At 56.5% G+C, this 20,228-nt stretch overlaps 1 protein-coding gene across 1 annotated transcript; it reads right to left on the bottom strand.

The window, feature by feature from the left end:
• Nucleotides 1–5,639: 5,639 nt before the first annotated feature.
• On the bottom strand, nt 5,640–16,604 carry LOC102424549 (regulator of G-protein signaling 10-like; the record flags this gene model as incomplete). Its single annotated transcript, XM_006101211.3, has 2 exons — nt 5,640–6,126; nt 16,461–16,604. Coding segments are annotated over 2 exons (291 nt in total), but the record flags the coding sequence as incomplete, so codon positions are not given.
• Between the last annotated feature and the right edge of the window lie 3,624 nt (nt 16,605–20,228).

Raw genomic sequence — 20,228 nt, 5'->3', positions numbered from 1 at the left:
CCAAGCACACAAGGGCTCCGGTCCTGTCCTTGGGAGAGAGGTCACAGACTGGTAACAGATAAACAGCCATGTGCCAGGGCTCCGGGGAGCGGCTGGGAAGGGGTATATGGGGGGAGGGCTATTTCACAGAGTCCGCAGGGAAGACCCAAGGGGCAGACACGAGCCATGGGCTGGCAGAAGGCGAGCTGGAGCAGGGCTCGGCTCTCCTGACCTTGTCGACATGAGGCCATAGTCATAACCTGAATTTTTATTCTGAGAACAAAAACAGCACAGGAGGGGGCTTACTCAGGTGAGCAGCATGGCCAGGTCTGTGCTTTTAACAGATGGGCACTGCCCTGGCCAGTGTGGCTCAGTGGTTGAGCGTCAACCTATGAACCAGGAGGTCAGGGTTCGATTCCCACTCAGGGCACATACTCGGGTTGTGGGCTCGATCCCCAGTGTGGGGCGTGCAGGAGGCAGCTGTGTGAATGACTCTCTCATCATGGATGTTTCTATCTCTCCCCTCCCTTCCTCTCTGAAATCAACAAAAATATATATTTTAAAATAAATAAGTCAAAGATGGGCGCTGGATGAAGATGGGGAGGGGTGTGGGGTGAGGAGGACTGACCAGCGAGGGGGCTGTCACGCCATCCGGGGAAGAGATGAAGGAGGCAGCCGGTCAGGGCCCAGGGCCGTGGAAATGGGGAAGCGGGATGCGTTCGAGCTGGATTTGGGAGAAGAAACTAGAGGACTTGCTCTAGACTTAGGGTGCAGGAAAGGAGAGACTCATGGGCCGCCTCCAGACGCCCCGCCCCGTGGCTTTGTGGGAAATGGGAGAAGAATCCTTCCCAGGTGCATGCAGCACCCTCAGCGTTCTAAGCGCTCAGAGAGGGCCCGGCCTACCAGACCCTCACCCAGAGGAGAGAGGGCCCCCCAGGTCTCTGTGTGAGCCACCTGGACTGGCAAAGCTTGCAGTGCCTGTGGGAATCCAAGAAGAGCCCACCTGCTCTGCCCAAGGTTGGCTACCCCTCCCCCTCCTGCCCAGGCACCAGCCCGATACAGCAGTGGTTCTCAACCTTCTGGCCCTTTAAATACAGTTCCTCATGTTGTGACCCGACCATAAAATTATTTTCGTTGCTACTTCATCACTGTCATGTTGCTACTGTGATGAATCATCATGGAAATATCTGATAGGCAGGATGGTCTTAGGCGAGCCCTGTGAAAGGGTCATTCGACCGCCAAAGGGGCCGCGACCCACGGGTTGAGAACCGCTGCTACAGCGAGCTCACGGCATTGTCTGCAGCTAACCTTGGGAAGAAATGCAGACGTAAGAAGCCTGGCAGCTAATGGTTCCACCAGACCATTCAGCACTTAAGTAAATGCAAGTTCTAGAACAGCCCCAGCTGATGCGAGTAAACAGGACAGGGTGCCCGTCAGGACGGCGCTTGCCTTGCAGTTTGCAAAGCCTGTAAACAAAGCGAGCTCCCACCGTCAGAGCGGGACCGGGGGTGGGATCCCGATTCGTCGGCTCTCGGCTCTATCACACAGGAGGGACCTATGTCCTGGTTCACAAGCCATCGGGGGAAACTACTTCACTAAAGTCTCCATCCTCCGGAGTTGACGAAGACTGGAGTGAAAGGCTATCCCCACCAGAACAGAGCACTCGTTCTTGTGTTGTTGTTTTTAAAGAAATCACTTCCCCCCAGGGTCACCATGAAGCTTAACATCCTGATACTCAGGGGAGAGACGAAAGGCCTAAGAGGTGATCCCAGCCGGCCAGCCCGGTCCCAGCAGCCCCCTCCTGGGGGCCACGCATGCTCTTGCTGGGAGCAGAGTTCTGGTAAAGACTGGCTCTCACCTCCTGACCAGCCAGCTGCTCCCGGGAGGCAAGGTTTCTGCCTCCTTTCATGGCCCACAGTCCTGTATTCAGTATTTGGCCTGGGATGTAGTAGGTGCTCATTAAATATCTGTTTTGTGAGCCAATGAGTACCTTTGCCAGAAGACCACTCCCTATTCACCCTAGCCCCGGGCTTCCCGGGGGCCCTGTCCAGACAAGGGAGGGGCAGAAAAGGGAGGGGGGACAGGAAGTTTGGATCTGGCCTCAGACTCTGCCTCTCACCAGCATGTGTCTGTGTGAGTCACGTCACTGGTGTTGGTCTTCCGGTGTCTGAAGTGGGAGAAATCACTGTCCTCGTACTTTCGGAGGTTTTGTGTGTGGGTGAGGTGATGGGAACGAAGCACTCGGAAGGTGCTCTGTGTGGTGAGGTGATCCCTACCATGCCTCCTGCCATTGGGGGAGGATGGTGCAGGGCGTGCGAGGACGCAGACCACAACTTGCACTCAGAAAGCCTGGCAGGTGCCCTGGCTGGTTTGGCTCAGTGGATAGAGCGTCGGCCTGCGGACTGAAGGGTCCCAGGTTCAATCCTGGTCAAGGACACATGCCTAGGTTGTGGGCTCGATTCCCAGTGGGGGGCCTGCAGGAGGCAGCCAATCAATGATTCTCTCTCATCATTGATGTTTCCATCTCTCTCTCCCTCTCCCCTTCCTCTCTGAGATCAATACAAATACATTAAAAAGAAAGCAAGCCAGGCAGGTCAGCAGAGTGGACTGGGAGGTGTAATTAATGACTGCAAAGCCACAGAGGACAAGGTCACCTAGGCCATGCTCTCATATATGGGAACAGGAGCTCAGGGTGCACACGACGGAGCGAGCAGATAACATAAATATGCCAGTGGCCTGGTATGAGGCAATAGGGAATGGTGGGGCCTGTGGCTAACTGGAGATTACACTCATGCTCTGCCTGAGGCATCTGCATTGAAAGATTGAAAACACATGCCCCATCAAAGGCACCCGTGACCTGCAGGGGAGAGTTTGAGACCCTGCAGACTGTTGTACCAGGCATGTCTCATTTTCCTGATGCCCTGGCACCTGGGGCCTCACTAACAATGGAGGGACCACGCCTCCCGGGGCCAGCAATTCCTAGAGACAGTCCACAGCTGGAGCACACCTTCCATAAGCAAAGCAGCCACTGCAGGGCTCAGCTCCCAGCTGCCTCCCTTCTCAGGCCCTCACACCCTGGGCTGCCTGGCCTCATCACCAGGGCCAGGTACCCGGGGCCATGGACCCAGGAACAGGTGCCAGACAACTAGGGGCAGCCCCTGTGCCAGAGCCCACGGAAACTATTCAAACCGACCAATCCTAAGCCTGCTCGCCGTGTGCCTTCCTGTGGAAACCACAACAAAGCCTCTTGCCCACACCTTCCGCCCGCTCCCTCTGCCTCCTGAGGGGCCTGGTACTTCCCCACGTGGCCGGCGTGGCCCCCTCCCCTTGGGAACTGTAACAAACCCCCTTCCAATGGCAGTCGCGCCCGGATCCATTGGCCTCCCCGGGCCTGACCACTAGTAAGACCTCCACTTGAATCACCTGTGGGCTGCGCGGGGGCATCAAGCATCAGGGCCGTTCCCGCCCTTGTCTTGCCCTTGACTCGCCCTTGACTCCCGGCACCTGACAGCGTTTAACTCTAACCAATAAAGGGATGGTGGACGGGCCTGGGGAGCGTGAAAGCTGGGGAGAGCACGTGTCCGCTGCACGGAGTCCCTAGCTTCAGCCTCCCAGCTGCAGGGGCCTCAGGAAGCTGGGTTCTGGGCCCGCCTCCGTCTGATTGGCGCATAGGGAGGCGGCCAGGCAGGAGCCGGCGGGGACGTGGCCGAGCACAGGCTGGGAGGAGGCAGCTGTGTTACACGATGCGGCTCCCCTCCTGCTGGCAGTGGGCTTCCCAGGCCGCCCCTAAGTGAGAGGCCTTGCTCTCGGGGGACAGTCGCGGGCGGACTGTGTCCTCCACCCGGACCACCACCTCCAAGGGTCTCTGACCCCAGTGGGGAAAGGGTGAAGCCAGAAAGAGGCCCCAGCCCACCTGTGGGCACAGGCTCTCCACGGGCAGCACCCGGCAGGCTGCTCAGCTCCATGGACCCTGAAATGACCCTCTGTCTGCACTGGCAGCGGGGGGCCCGGAGCTGTGCACGTCCTGGCTGGTGAACTCCAAGTTGAACTAGAGAACCTTTATTAAAAATGCATCTGTCTGCCCCGGCCGGCGTGGGTCAGTGGTTGAGCATCGACCACTGAACCAGGAGGTCACGGTTCGATTCCTGGTCAGGGCACATGCCCGGGTTGCGGGCTCAGTCCCCAGGGAGGGGCGTGTAGGAGGCAGCCAATCAGTGATTCTCTCTCATCATTGATGTTTCTGTCTCTCTCCCTCTCCCTTCCTCTCTGAAATCAATAAAAATATATATAATAAAACAAAATGCATCAATCTGCCCCGGCCAGTGTGGCTGTTGGGTGGGAGTCGTCCCAGGCACGGAAAGCTTGCCGGTTCGAACCCGGCACATGTGGGGTTTCAGACTCAGTCCCCGGTAGGCGGCGAGCATGGGGGCAGCTGATCAATGTTTAACATCGATGTTTCTCTCTGTCCTTTCCTCTCCCTAAAAATCAATAGAAATAATGTAAAAAAAAGACATTAGGTAGCGTTCCTTAGAAAGTAGTTTTTTTGTAAATAAAATGCATCAATCTGCTCTGCTTGAAGGACTGAATTTCTCGGATGCCAGGGCCCTTGGGGGTCATTCTCAGGTGGAGAGGCCTAAGGAGAAGCCCCCTGTGGGGGGTCCAGCCGGGCAGTTCCTGCCGGACGCTCAGCTGGTGACCGAGTTCTCAGCAGTGAATGGCCCACCGAGGCTGGACACGCAGGGACTGTCCCACAGGTCACCCTGTGGGAGGGTCATCAGTCGGGTCACTGCGAACCGCCTCGCCCAGAACAGAACCAGCTCACGCCATGGCCCCCCTGTAATTACTGAACTCACCCCTTCCCTCTGAAGCGTCCTGGTTTAACTGGAAAGTTACACAGTCACCCCCAGCACCAGGCAATTTGCAAGTGAACGGGACGTGGGAAGGCTCACAGCAACAGGGTCTGCCTGCTCGGCTTGCACACACAGGAGTGCGAGGCTCGGCAAACCTGCCGGAGAAGGTCTGCAGGCGCGGGCGGCAGGGACAACTAGCGGAAGGGACCTGGGCTCGTGGGCTTAGCTCCAAAGGGGGCGCGACCCGGGCTGGCGGGGTCAGCCTGGGCCGAGCTGGGCTTCCCTCGAAAGAAGACTTTCAGAGACGGCATTTCTGTCTCCTGGCTGAAGACTGGAGCCCGGAGTCCAGCAAAGGGTGGGGGCAGAGCAGGAAGGAGGGCAGTGCGTCCCCGACGGGCTACGGGAGACAGGGAATGTGCACGCATTCCATCGTTGGCACAGGCCAGGCGGCACGGTCCCACTCAGCGCCACCCCCCACTGCCTGAGCCACTTCCCATTCGCCTTTCTTTCTTCCTCGAGATCGTATTTGTATCAGGATGAACTATTTATCTATGTTGCATGAAATGTCACAGACTGTGGGCTAAACCAGGACAGGCCCCGCACAAGGAAAAGCCCCTGATGAAGCTCACCCACAGCTCCCCCAACCTGCAGGGGTTGACCTGGCCCGAGAGAAGTATTTAACCCAAAAGGCGCCCGACAGACAGAATCCCCCCCCCCCCGCCCCCATGGCCTGAGTTTGTGAGGTCCACTCCCGTGAACCTGTGGACAGGAAGGGCCCCTCCCACAGAGGCAGGGCAAAGACTTGAAAGGTAAGAGGTGGCTGTACGTGTCACCTGGCGGCCTCGCGTGACGTTTAATCAAACTGTAAAATGCTCAGTGTCCAGTGTTTAAGGGCTCCTTCCACCCGTGTGTGTCTGTGAACTTAAACTTCAAAGCAACATGTGTGTTCTCTACGTAAGATTAGCCATCATGCAAAACTGACTGGTCAGGCAGCTAATAAAATACACGTATCCCATGGACGGGTTTTGTACATTTCAGTCCTTGCAGATAACAAAGCGATTCTTAACCCTGGATGGTCCTGAGTGAGTCCCTTGGCGCCGGGGGGCTGCCAGTGCCGACCGCTGGGCGGGGGCCGGCGGGGGCGGGAGGCTCATGTGTTATAAGTTCTCGACGCTCTTTTCGCTGCCGTCTGCGTGTCGGGCGGCTCCTCCTCCTCTTCCTCGGTTCGCTTGTGCTTTAAAAACAAGTCAGACTTCAAGAAGCGGCTGTAGCTGTCGTACTTCATGAGGTTGAAGATCTAAGGGGAAAGGGAAAAGACGGCTGAAGGCTGAGGCGGGCCAGGCCATGACTCACCCGAGCAAATATTTATCAAACGCCGCTCGCGCGCCAGGGAACGCAGGTCCGTGCGAGGCACACACGGGCAGCTGAAGCCGGTCCTGGGCTGGACATTTCTGGTCGCCGTGAAATAACCTCAGCGGAACAGAACAGCTTGCGGGGGGGGGGGGTCACATGAACAAGCCCCTCTCTGTTTTCTACGGAAGTCTAGTGCACGCAGCACTGACTCAGCCTTGTGGCGAGGGGTCCTTGAAGAAGCTCCACTTTATGTGGAAAAATGACACACAGGGACTAGAGATGGAGAAACAGGAACTGTTCCTGCAGAGACGGTGCTGGGGTGCAGGCCAGAGGAGGCCAACATCGTCAGAGGCACAGAAGCCTGGCATCTCAGAACTCAAACAAACCCCTCGTTATGCCAGGAAGCAACAGGGGGCTCATTCAATCCGGGCAGAGGGGCCAGGGCACAGCCGACGCGAGGGGAGGCTTCAGCAACGGGCCTGATGGAAGGGCCAGCGGTCTGGAACGGCGCTCGCTGCCAGGCGGGGCTGCCAGGCGGGGCTGTCAGGCGGGGGCTAACACCCTGACGTCTTTTACATCTGCCCTTGCCCTCCAGGCACCCGAGCTGTTTTGTAAATTAAAGGTCCGATGGAGTCTGCTGGGGATGGGAGACCTGGAACCTTCAGCCTTTGCACCTTCATGTCCCCCTTCACGCCCCCCCACTCCAACCACAGGGGGTCCACCTGAACCACGTGCTATCGGCAAAGCCAACAACCCAGAGAGATTTAGGATTTTGGGTTTTCTTTCGACTCTTAAACTCCTGCCTGCCCTTCCCTGAGCATCCTTCCCGCCTGTCCATGTCTCCAGCGGCTCCGAAAGGCCACGCCTCCCAGAAACCTGTGGTGTAGCAATCTTGTCATCCTAGACCCACTGCTGAGGTTTAGAGAATGTATTCGTTAAAAATAATAATGCCCCCCCAAATAATAATAACAATAATGCCTAGCCAGTTTGGCTCAGTAAATAGAGGGTTGGTCTGGGAACTGAAGGGTCCCAGGTTTGATTCTGGTCAAGGGCACATGCCCAGGTTGTGGGCTTGATCCCCAGTAGGGGGCGTGCGGGAGGCAGCCGATCAATGATTCTTTCTCATCGTTGGTGTTTCTCTCTCTCCTTCTCCCTTCCTCTCTGAAACCAATAAAAATATATTTAAAATAACAATCCCCAGAAAATACTAAAATCGCAGCCAGGGGTAAGACGGGGGAGAAGGAGTTATCACCCCGTGGCCTCCCACAAACGTGCCAAGCAGACGTTACCATCCCGACCACCGGCCTGGCCTGGCCCTGCAGGCCTGAGGGCCCCCACGGGAGCTCTGAGATGCCCACCGAGTTCCAAGTGTGGACCGGGTGCTCGGAGAGGGACTGAGGAAGCCAGCTCCCGAGGCCGCTGCCGGCACCCAGCCTGCGCCCCTCCCACACCGGGTCCGTGGCAGGTGGGACCCCCCCCCCACACTGCCTGCAGGATGCGGTTCGACCCCACGTCTGTCTGAAGTCTGTGTGCGTGGGAGTGGAGCATCCTGTTTGCCTGTAGTGGCTCAGGCTCACACTTCAAAGAGAAGAGAAAAGGCAGGGGCTGGAGGCACCCAGAGCCGGGGCGGCGGCGAGGGCGGGCGAGGGGGCGGCTCGGGCGCTGCTCCGTGGCTGGCAGACGCTTTCTGCCTCCAGGAGAGCCCGAGACCCAGGCTCCCTCAGCCAGCTCCAGGGCAGGGGCTGGGAGCTCTGTACCAAGAGGGTCACAGCCACACCACCGTGGGCAGGTGTGCATGCCCGGGAAGTCCTACAGGCTGGGCTTCCACTCCAGGACCCTGGCCTGCCTCCTGGTGTAGGTCCTGGCGCTGCAGTCACTGGGTGGCAGCGACAGCCCTGAGGCCGGACAGACGTGGAAAAGAAGAGATGTCACTCCCAGTGGCCGCCTTTTCTGAGGCTGTGAGCTGCCTGGTATCCCTGCACGGGGCCTTCAATGGCACGGCCACGGGCCCTCCTGGCACTGGCCTCGGAGCACATGGCCATGGGCGCTCCGACCACACGGTCCATTGAGGGTGGTGCTCCGCAAAGACGGCTTAGAGGAGAGAGAACGCCCCCAACAGTCTCTCCCAGGGAAGTGTAGCCAGCTGCGGCCCCAGCCTTACTGATCCCAGGGCAAATGGCGTGAGGGCGGCCCAATAAATACCCACCCGGCGAACGAACAGAAGCCGTCCAACACGCACAGAGGCTGGCGAAGTGCGTCGGGTAGTGCGGAGCGCCGAGAGCGCCTTCCAACCGGGCACCGGGCAGCGTGCGATGCTCATGTGATCTCACCAAACCCCGTGAGAACCCGGATGACACAGAGGGAGGAACCGGGCCCAGTGGCTGGCGTACTCGTCTGCTCTGCGGCCGTGAGGGGTCCCACAGACGGGGCGGGGGGGGGCGCAGGGGGGTGAGGTGTTCAACAACAGGGATGTCTTTCCTCTCAGTTCTGGAGGCTGGAAGTCCGAGGTCGGTTCTCCTGAGTCCTCGCTCTCTGGCTTGTAGACGGCTGTCTTCCCCCCGTGTCCTGTGTGTGTCTGTGTCCTAATCTCCTCTACTTGTAAGGACACCAGTTGACCTGGCTTGGAGCCCACCCCAATGACCTCATTTAACCTTAAATTCCTCTCTAGAGACCCTCGCTCCAAACACAGTCACATTCTGAGGTACCTGGGCTTGGGACTTCAACATATGAATCGGGGAGCGGGGGAGGGGGAGCATAATTCATTCCACAACAGCGAGCAAGAGACCAGCGGATGCAACACTGCAGTCCAGCCCTGGAGGCCACGCTCCTCACCACTAGGCTGCACTGTCCCCCACACGGCAGACCAACAGGAAGTCTGTAAAGAGTTTAGCATGGAAAAGTAGATGTGAACGTTCAACAACTGGACACTAAATTTTTAAAATGCACTGAAAATAAACACAACGATCCCAAATATGCTCTTTACGAGTGTTTGTGAATACTTTGCAAAGTACATGATTAGCTAACCACTGCTGTACACCTGAAACTAATATAAAATAACATGGAATGCAAACTGTAATGAAAAAATAAATTTTTTTAAAAAGGTGTTTGTGTACAAAGGAAATAAATATCTTCAAAGGTCAGTGTCGTGGATTAAACGGTGTCCCCCCCAAATTCCTGTCCACCTGGAACTTCAGAATGTGACCGGACATGGGAACAGGGTGGGTTGAGGATGCCGAGACGACAGCCTGGATTTAGGGAGGAGAGGACAGAGACACACGCAGAGGGAAGAAGCCCCTGGAAGACAGAGGCAGAGGCCGGAGTGACGCGGCTACGAGCCAAGGAACGCCAGCAGCCACCAGAAACTAGGAAGAGGCAGGAAAGGAGTCTTCCCGCCCGGCTGGCGTGGCGCAGGGGTTGAGCATCGACCTGTGAACCAGGGGGTCACGGTTCGATTCCTGGTCAGGGCACAGGCCTGGGTTGTGGGCTCAGTCCCCAGTGTGGGGCGTGCAGGAGGCAGCCGATCAATGATTCTCTCTCATCACTGATGTTTCTGTCTCTCTCCCTCTCCCTTCCTCTCTGAAATCAATAAAAATATATTTTTTAAAAATAAAAATCAATAAAAACTTTTTTTTTTAAAGGAGTTTTCCCTAGAGCCTTCCAAAGGGGTGCAGGCCTCCTGACAACTTGATTTCGTACTTCTGGCCTCATGAGCTGTGAGAATAAATTTCTGTTTTAAGCAACTCAGTTTGTGACAACTTGTTATGACAGCCCTTGGAAACTAAATTATTGATTTCCCCTCACTCCTCAGTGAGCACAGAAAATGAGCTGGCCCTCAGGCTTCTAGAAGGTTCTATAAAACCAGGACACTCTGATGGGGAGAACTGGCCTCCCTGGGGCTGGGCTGTGACCATCACCTGACCCACATGCCTCAGGTTGTCTGTGGGGCAGAGGAAACCGTGGCACCAAGTCGAGGACGGGGGTGAGGCTCCAGGTGGGCAGAGCGGCCGGCAGAGCAAGGAAGCAGCCAGTCCTGCCCAGGCAGCCGATGAGGCAGAAAACGCAAGTTGGCAGCTGAATTGCATTCCGTGCGTCTTTTTTTTTTCCCCCAAGACAGCTGTGGCTCAGCAGGTTTCGGGTTTTGGCAGCCCCACATCTGTGAGCTGCATGCCCAGACTGTAAACTGTTTGGCGTCGTTGCCTGGGGAGGCAATCCTGCAGGCAGCTGGAGGTGGGAGCCTTCTGCCCACGTGCAGCTGTGCACACGGCTCCACAACACCAGGTCATTGCACAGCCAAGGCGCCCCTCCCTCTCCGGACCCCTTCCAGTGGGGACTGGCTGGGACCTGCCTTTCCGTGGGCGCCCCAACTTGAGAGTGTCCCGGGTCTGCCGCTGCAGACAGGGGCTCCCTCCCGGAACCCTCCTCATCCACGTGGAGAGCGAGCTTTCCCAGCCTTGAACGCCCCTCGGTGAAGATTTCAACACTGTCCCAACTAAGCACATTTCAAGCCTAATAAATCTCCTACCACTTCTCAGAAGACAAGGACACTGCGTACAAGGAGGGGCAAATCAATCTGTTCATGCAAGTTTTATTAATGGGACTTCATATTTGCTGCAAGAACTGGGTTTAGTTTTTATATTAAAAATTTTTTGAAAGGCCTTAGCCAGTTTGGCTCAGTGGATAGAGCATCGGTCTGCGGACCAAAGGGTCCCAGGTTCAATTCTGGTCAAGGGCAGGTACCTAGGTTGCAGGCTCCTCCCTGGCCTGGGCCTTGGTCAGGGCTCCTGCAGGAGGCAACCAATTGATGTGTTTCTCTCACATCGATGTTTCTCTCTGTCTTTCCCTCTCTTTTCCACTCTCCCTAAAAATCAACGGGAAAAATATCCTCAGCTGAGGATTAACAACAACAAGAATTGCTGAAAGATGCCGTAACCGGTTTGGCTCAGTGGATAGAGCATCGACCTGTGGACTTAAGGGTCCCAGGTTCGATTCCAGTCAAGGGCATGTACCTTGGTTGCAGGCACATCCCCAGTACGGGGTGTGCAGGAGGCAGCTGATCAATGTTTCTCTCTCACTGATGTTTCTAACTCTCTATCCCTCTCCCTTCCTCTCTGTAAAAAATCAATAAAATATATATATTTAAAAAAAGAAAGAAAGAAAAGGAATTGCTGAAAGGAGGCGGCCAGCGCCCCTGTCTCCAGATTCTCTCTCCCCACACACCCAGACGACAGACATGCTTTCAAATGCACACGGACAGACAGAAAGTGCAAAGAAAGCCCCTCTCCTACCGGCCCTCCAGCCTGGAGGTGAAGACCGACTCCCCCTCTTCTGAAGTGGGGATGGGGTGCATCCGGGAGAAGGTCTGTGGGCAGCTGGCAGAGAGCAGGTGAGGTCAGGCCTGTCCCGGAAGCTATGGTGGCCCTGGACAGTGCTCCCGCTTCCCAGGCAGGCTCACCGGAGACGGAGATGGACAAGGTGTGGGGGGATCAGAACTCCAGAAAGAGGCTGGACATGGGTGGAGAGAGACCCCTGCTGGGGCAAAACCCCCTCACCGGCCGTGGGTCCTGGGCAGCCCCATTGCGGGGGGCGGGAGGGGGGCAGTGACAATTTGTTCACTTGTCCGGAGTCCATGATACTCCAATCCAAAGCCCAAATGACATTCTTTGTGCACAGGCAACGGTTGCTTTCTGCCATGAGGAGGAGAGTTAAATGCTATTCTGATGCCTACCCCCTCTCTTCTTCCCCTAAACACCATTTCAAAGTTAAAAAAAAAAATCTCAAAGTCTTTGAGATACTGCCCTTCCCACCCCGCCCCTCATAAGGCGAACAGCTGTGGGAGGCGCGGGGCGCCAACGTTCCTCGAATTTGAACGAAACCCCACGACCTGCCCTTTCTGGCTCTGCACGTTGGAAAAGGCCGGTTTCTGGGCCGGACTGGGCCTTGGGGAGCGAGTGTCCGCGGGCACCCGCAAGACGGAGGATTCCAGAATCCCCAGCTCCAGCCGCCACGCAGACTTAGAGAAGCAGAGGGTGGGAGAGGACCCCCACCCCATGGCCCCAGGAGGCATGGCAGCCCCGCCCCCAGCTCCGGTCCTCACCAGCGGGTCCAACCCTTCCTGCTCCCCTCCATCCGTCCATCCGAAACTTCTCAGTTCTGGGGAAATTCACAGAAATGCCGCTGCTGAAAGGGGCCTGCCCAGCGCACAGCCCTTCCTCTGCCCGGGATGTGGCCGGGCGCCCACATCTCACAAGTCTTTCTGATTGTGTTTTTCATTTTTTTTTTTAAGCATCAGAGGCCAAGGCTTCCTTTTCCATGGAGACAGCACCTCCGCTCCGCCTTCCCCAGAGCAGACCCAGCACCAACCCCGAGCCTGGGGAGGGCATCCTGGCAGCACTCAGAACCCGCCTCCCGTGCAGGCCCTGGGGCCCTAAGCTTCCAGGGAGGGTGAGCACCTGCTCCCCTCAAGCCTGTCCTTCTCTTTCATGGCCCGACAAAGCCAAGACCTCGAGTGGCCGTTTGCAACGACCTTGACCTTCCATCCTCTCCAATCTCCTTCCTGTTCCATTCAAACCAGAGGCTTCAGAGCAAGAGAGGTGCGGGAGCGGGTGCTGGGAAGCTTGCAGGAGCAGGATTTGGTTTTAAATCTCTCGTGGGGCACAATACGGGCCACCACACAGCTTTTAAAGGGCTTCATTTTCAGAGCCGACTTCTATGAAACACTCACTCCGCTCACACGAGTTTTCCAAATAACAGAATTATAAACTTCTCTTAGCATCTTGACAAGAACTCATAGACACAGACAGCAGTATGGGGGTTACCAGAGGGAAAGGGTTGGGGGGAGACAGTAAAGGGTTTGAGGGGCCAGCTCTATGGTGACGGGAGGAGACCTGACTTGGGGAGCTGAACACACAATGCAATATAAAGGTGATCTATTAGGGAACTGTACACTTGAAACCTATATAATTTTATTAACCAACGTCACCCCAATAAACCTAATTAAATACAGAATAATTTTTAAAAGTACATCATTTTGACGAAGTGCTTATTATAAATGTCTAACACGTTCTTCACAGAATGCACTGACCACAGTTTAAGTTTGCCTGACGCTTTGGGGTCATTAAGATCACTGACCCCGTCACCGCCCCACGGCCCAGGGACGCCCCCGGGCGGCGTGTGGGTGGGGGTCCCCGAGCTCGGGGGCTCCAGATCGCTGTGCTGTGCTTTGTGTTTAGTATCCATTTTTCTGCCCCCTCCCCCGCAGCTGTTGCCGATTTCGCCGCCCGTCTCCCCACAGCCTCTACCAGCGTTTCCAATCTACTGCGGACTGAAGCCCCAGAGCCTGAGAGAACTGTGTGTAAACCACGAACAAACAGGACCTGAGCGGGGACCCCCAACAGGAGAAGGTGCACGGATGGGGGCTCGTCTCACCCGATGCTCGGGGCGGACGTTCCCATCCTTCTAGGTCCCGGCTGTGCCCCAAAGTCCACGCTGCCCCATCAGCCGCCTCCAGAGCACAGAGCGCCGCCCACTGTAACAGAAGTGGGGGGGGGGGGCTGAGGTCACCAGGAGCTGGGGACTCCTGGGCACCAAGCTGCCTGCTCAGACAGCTCCGAGACAGGGCAGCCAGCGGGGCTGCACGCAGCCAAAGCCACGGAGCTGGTTCTCCTGTGGTGCCCAACTGGCTCCCCTCAGCTCCAAACTCCCTCGCTCAGGACACCCGGGCTTTTGTGGGGGCCTTCGGGGAGCAGAGACTCACAGAGCGCGCTGAGCACACGCTTTGACGGTTACCAGGCCCCCGACAGGCGGAGTTTTCTGAGGCAAAACAGCACCCAGAGGCCCTTCAGAGGGACTGGCTGTGGCATCAGCTCAGATTCCCACCCCTTGTCGTCAGCCAAGTGAGCCTCAGAGAGACAGCGAGGGCCTCTCTCTCCCGCTCAGAGACTGACTTTTAACAACAGGGTATAAAAGTACTTCCTTTTCTCTCTCTCTTTTTTTTCCCCTTTAAGCCCTGGCCTGTCCCTTGGCAGGCAGGCAACAAAAGGTAGCATTTGTTAACCATATATAGTGGATTCAAAGTCCTTTCTTTCTGTAAAATAGTTTGAACTAAAAGAGTTGGGCCGTATTTGTGATATGGGTGCATGGATGCATTTGTAGGAAGAAGGACCGACGTCTAGCGATCCGATGCTAGTTAGGGGTCCTGTCCAGGTATGAAATAATGATTCTTTGTCGGTGTTGTTGTTGAGCACGTGTGACTTCTATAGTTAGGTAGATAAAAGTTATTTTTTAAACATTTTTCTCTTGTCACTTAGAAAGCTCTTCCTCTGTCCCTTGCGCGCCTCCTTTCTGTGCCAGCAAAGCGCCCCACATATGACTCTAGTGCAGTGGTTCTCAACCTTCCTAATGCTGCGACCCTTTTAATACAGTTCCTCATGTTGTGGTGACCCCCAACCATAAAATTATTTGCGTTGCTACTTCATAACTGTAATGTTGCTACTGTTATGAGTCGTCATGTAAATATCTGATATGCAGGATGTATTTAGGCGACCCCTGTGAAAGGGTCGTTCGACCTCCAAAGGGGTCTCGACCCACAGGTTGAGAACCTCTGCTCTAGTGGGTGTGGCTGGGTCCCCCGGAGCATAGAGGGGCATCAGCCCATCTCCCTCCCTGTTCCTCCCTTGGGGTCTGCAGCCGGGAAAGGGGCCTGTACTGACAAGGCCTTCCCAACCCCTCTGCTCCAGCTGGTCTCCTGGGCTTGGAGGAGCAGCGACGGGCTGCCCATGAATGCAGCAGAGGGTGGCCTGTGAAAGCAGGTGTGACTTTGTGCCATGAAACCATTTAGCACCCCTGAACCCTGCTTCTTCATCATCAAAGTGGGAGTAATATTCCCTGGCGAGGCAGTGGGTGCAGCATGCCCAGTGGGCATCAGGCACAGAGGGTACCCCTGAAGAGCAGATACTGTGATTCGTGGAAATGCTTAGAACTCAGGGGCTTCAGTACAGCTCTCAACCCTGGCAGCACTTTAAAATACAACAGGAAACCTTGAAAAGACTGAGGTCCCGGTGGGGCAGATATCCTCGTGCAGCTAGAGCCACAAAATAATTGCCTTTGGGTCAGACAGTCCACTTCCTTTCCCTCCACAAACCCATACGCATGGCGTCCTTTCCGCTGACTCAAAATCACCACCTCCAGGAGGCCCTCAGCAAGTCCCCCGTGCGCACTGGGTTCCTTCAACACCCACATCTGATTCGGAATTCAGGGGAGTTTGCACTTGCCACTGTGTCGATTGGAAAACATCCTCCAGCTACCTCTCACGTGTGCATTTGTTTTCTAGCTGATGGCTGCTGGGGCAGGCGTGCTATGGGCTCTGTGCACAGGTACACAAAGGCCAGCCCTGGAGGGACCAGTGGTCCTCAAAGTGCAGTCCCAGGACGGGCAGCACCCGCATCCGTCAACTGGGGCCTTGTTGGGAGGGCAACGTCTCATCCCGCCTGGGACCATCGCATTGGCTCCGGGCGTGCTCAGATGGAGGACTGCTGGGTCAGGCTACAAGCTAGTCTCCACCTGTGTGCCACGGAAGGCCTTCGCTTCCCCAGTGAGAACAGGGCCAGCAGAAGTCAGAAACCTGTGCCCAGGTGTGCGTAACGTTTCACAAGAACGGGGCGTGCTACGGAGCCACCTCTGCAAGCCCGTGTCTATGAGAACCCCTGGGGTGCACTTTCACCCCGTTGCCCAGGACCATGGCCGTTCCTCATAGGAGAATTTTCCAGAAAACCAACTTGCCCCTTCTAGGTCTATTTTAAACCTGATTATTCCTGCTTTACGTGGAACACGTATGCTGCCAGATAGTAGCCCTTCATTTTAACTCCGGGGCCTCATTATGAACTAGCTTACGGTACTGGGCCGCCTGGCGCAGGTGATGATGTTTGGACATTTGCACACAAAAACAGCTCCAGGTTCCCGGGCATTTTGAGTCTTTGTGCTCGCTTTCTAGAATTTTCTGTCTGCGCCTACCTTCAGCGGGTATCACAGGGTGCTTCCTCAGTGCGGGTGCCTCAAACAGCCCCAGCCTCCCTTCTGACCTGTGTTGAGAAGACAGATCGCCCTGCCGGTTCACACGGTGTGTAGACCAGAGCACACAGGCGTGGGGAGCCGCCTGGGGGTGAAATCCCGAGCCTGGCTTTCCAGGCCTCTCTGCTTTGCCAACCTCGGCTCCTCCTCCACGTGCCCGGCTGCGGAGACACGCGGCTTCCAGTCACAGCGCAGGCAAGGAGGTCAGGTTACCTGGTCCTGGAGCTTCTGGAACATCAGGGGGTGCGGTTCTTCCAGGATCTTCTCGTTGAGCCGGGACTGCCCCTCGACGTTGACTTGTGACGAGGCCTTGCTGGACAGGAAGGTCATGTAGATCTCCTTGGCCTTTTCCTGCATCTGTGGGAGACACACAGCGCCTGTTCGTGGTGAGCTCAGCCCTTCCCGGCCTGAGCCCAGCTCTCCCCTCCGGCCTGGCCTGGGGGCTCTGCCTGCTGCTCCATCTCCTCTCACAGAACCGCTCCCCTACCCACTTGGAAACGGTGACAGGACGGATCCTGGCCCACAGTGGTGACATTTGGTACCATTCAGGGAGTCCTGTGAATTCTCCCAATTAAGGACTTAAGGACTCAAGGCAGGGGAGGGAGGGGATGGATGAAGGGGGTCCTAAGATATGGTGACGGGAGAAGATCTGACTTGGGATGGTGGGCACACAGTGCAATTTACAGATAGAAAAGAACCCCACACCTGAAACCTGTATGTTCATAGTAACCAATGTCACCCCAATCAATTTAATTAAAAAAGAGGAGAAAAGATAAAGGACTTCTGGGAACATCGTTCAGGCATAACAAGCAATGAAGTCCTGGCACATGCACAGCGTGGGTGACCTTGAAACATCATGCTAACTGCAAGCAACCAGACACGAAAGGCCACATATTGTGTGATTCCATGCATCTGAAACACGCGAACCCATGGAGACAGAACATGAGGGGTTTCCCAGGGCTGGGGGCAGGGGAGAGGGGAGTGACTGCTTCATAGGCAAGGGGTTTCGGGTTGGGTTGATGAGAAATTCTGGAACTGGGTAGTGGTGATGGCTGTATAAGACTACGAGTGCACTTAAGGCCACTGAACTATACACTTCATTTTATTTTCAATATATTTTTATTGATGTCAGAGAGGAAGGGAGAGGCAAAGAGGGATAGAAACATCAATGATGAGAGAAAATCATTGATCGCCTGCCTCTGCACGCCCCCTCCCCCTCCCCCTGGGGATTGAGCCTGCAGCCTGGGCATGTGCCCTGACCGGGAATTGAACTGTGATCTGGTTCATAGGTCGATGCTCAACCACTGAGCCACACCCACCAGGCTGAACTGTACACTTTAAAATGGTTAAAATGATAAAAACAAGAGCCCTAAAAAATGGCTAAAATGGTAAAATTTTACGTGTATTTTACCACAATTAAAAAAAAAAATCAGGGGCCAGGAGAGGGCCCAGCTGATCCCGGGAGCCCGCAGGAGCCTGAGGACCATGCGCTCCAAAGCCTTGCATTTCGGCTCAGCCCCTGCCTGCGGATGCATCATCCCCCCAGGGTGCTCAGCGTGTCAGCCTCCCCTGCACGGTGCTGCTTCCAGGTCATGAGGTGTGAGCAGGAGTGAGGGAGAGAGCACTCACTGGCCGCCCTGCGTCCCAAGGGCAGTCCTTCTGGGAAGCACTGGCCGTTGAAAGGCCTGGAGGCGGATGGGGCAAGGTGCGCACGTCTAATGCACTGGCAGCCAACCTCGGCTAGCGCAGGGACACGCTCGCCCTAAGTGCTTTGTCTTAAAAACAGCCTCGCCCGGCGGGCGTGGCTGAGAGATTGAGGTTGGACCCATGAGCCAGGAGGTCAGGGTTCGATTCCTGGTCAAGGGCACGTGCCCAGGTTTCAGACTCGATCCCAAGTAGGGGGCATGCAGGAGACAGAGGGTCAATGATCCTCTCTCATCATTGATGTGTCTCTCTCTCTCTCTTCCTCTCTCTGAAATCAATACACATATATTTTTTAAAAACTAACGAACAGAAACCCAGGCCTGCCTCCTTGATGGGCTGCAGAAGGAAGCCTGGTCTTCAGGGCGTCCCCGGAGGGTTCTCCGCTCTTAGAACCAGGAAAGTGTCTGTACTCAACCTCAGGGCAGCACACAGGGGGCTGCGTCTTTAAACATTAAAGCCTGAAGTATCACTTCACCCCCAGGGAGGAGCCAGACCACAAATGTCTCGGAGCTACGCTTTGTGCGGGGAGCGAGGGGCTTGAGAGGCCTGCCAATTGCCACTCTCCCCAAAGAACCCCCAGCCTGCGAAACCCTTTGGCCTCATGGAAAACACCAGACCTGGTGTTTAAAGTGGAAAAGCAGTCCTTTAACTTATGTGGGGTCCAAGGACACGTTGACAAAAGGCCCGAGAGGCCGAGGCCTGACCGCCTCCTGCCCAGAAAGACTGCCCAGGCGGAGGTCGCCACCCGAGGCCCCGGGGTCGGTTCGTCAGTACCAGGCCCAGCGACAGGAGCCTCTTATAATCAACATGGCTGGTCCAACGGACCAGTCGGGCCCACGATCCAGATCCGGGTCGGCAGCACCTTGGGGCTGTTTGCCTCTCAGAGACCCACCCCCTCCATGCAGCCGCGAGCCTCCCTCCCGCTGCCCCCCTTCTCCCAGGAACGCACATTTTGGGGAAACTTCTGCCTGTTTCCTGCTTCCTGAAAGTGTCGGCCAGTCAGAGGAACAGACTCCGTGCAAAGCGCTGGAGGCAGGAACCACTTCGGGCCTCCCCTCCCCCTTGAACAGTCTCTCTCTCTCTCTCTCTCTCTCTCTCTCTCTCACACACACACACACACACACACACACACACACACACACACACACGTTTCCAGATGAGCCCAGGCTGTCTGGGTGGCTCTGAAAAGACGTGGACTGAATCAGTAGCTTGAGGCGTAAAGGAGGGGGTGTGAGGGGCCCGGAGGAGAGGAAGCAGGCTCTGGGGGGCCTGCTCTCACCCCCTGCCCATCCCCAGCCCCCCTTCCCAAGTGTCTGTGGGTCCCCGCGCCCCCGCAGCGGCTGAGCTTATCTGGCCGGGTAGGAAGCGTGACTGGGAAGGGAAACCCTGACGCGGCGACCGCAGCCAGTCACGGGGAGGCCGCTGCCCACCCGCCGGCGCTGAACAGAAAGAGGAACCTGCGTCTCGAGATACTCTGGTGGGTTTCCCAGAGCCGGGGAACCCTATTCTGGCTTCTGTCGGGGATCGGAGCAGACAACGTCCACCCACAGGCGGGGTCCCGGGCCTGCGACCCTGGGTGTGAGCTGGAGGATGGCCCTTCTCCTCTCCTGCCCCAGAAGGTGCTGGAAAAGGACCCTGCCTGGGCCACGCCAGGACTCCCGGCATCAGTGCGGGGACTGCCTGTGGGGGCGTTCGCACCCAGGGGAGCTCTTCCCAGACACCCCATGAGCCTGGGCATCAGCCCACGGTGCCCAGGCAGCCTCTGCTCCCACAGCTCACATGCTGGAGACGCGAGTTCCCTTCCATCAGCCTGAACAGTCACCCCCTCCAGGAGGGGCCAAGGCACAGCTCCTGCCCCGCCACACACACACACACACACACACACACACACACACACCGCCCCTGAAGCCCAGAAGAGCATGGCTTTGTGTGTTCTGGTTCCTCGCCCTCACCCAGGAAGCGAGCTGAAACTTTTCCCACTGGGAAAATAAAACCCCATCTCCTTTTACTCACGTCCTCCTATAGCTAATGACCTGCCCAGCCCCCCTCCCCCGCCCCCCACAGCTTTCTTATGAAAGCATCGCAGTAGCTAAGCGTGCACGGGCAGCTCGGCCTTGCCTCCCACCGCCTCCCACCGGCTCACGGAGGGCCAGGTGGCAAGTCCCTCAGATGCGCTTCTGGAACGCTCCCGGGCCCTGACCCCGCTCCCGGCCCTCTCAGAATCTCCAACACCCCCTCTCCGTTGACAGCTCCTGTCCTCTGACCCCCCCCACCACC

The sequence above is a fragment of the Myotis lucifugus genome, unplaced genomic scaffold, assembly GCF_000147115.1.
Source record: "Myotis lucifugus unplaced genomic scaffold, Myoluc2.0 scaffold_345, whole genome shotgun sequence".
Classification (NCBI taxonomy): domain Eukaryota; kingdom Metazoa; phylum Chordata; class Mammalia; order Chiroptera; family Vespertilionidae; genus Myotis; species Myotis lucifugus.
The sequence above is the reverse complement of the archived record's forward strand: the minus strand, read 5'-3'. Positions and strand labels throughout refer to the sequence as shown.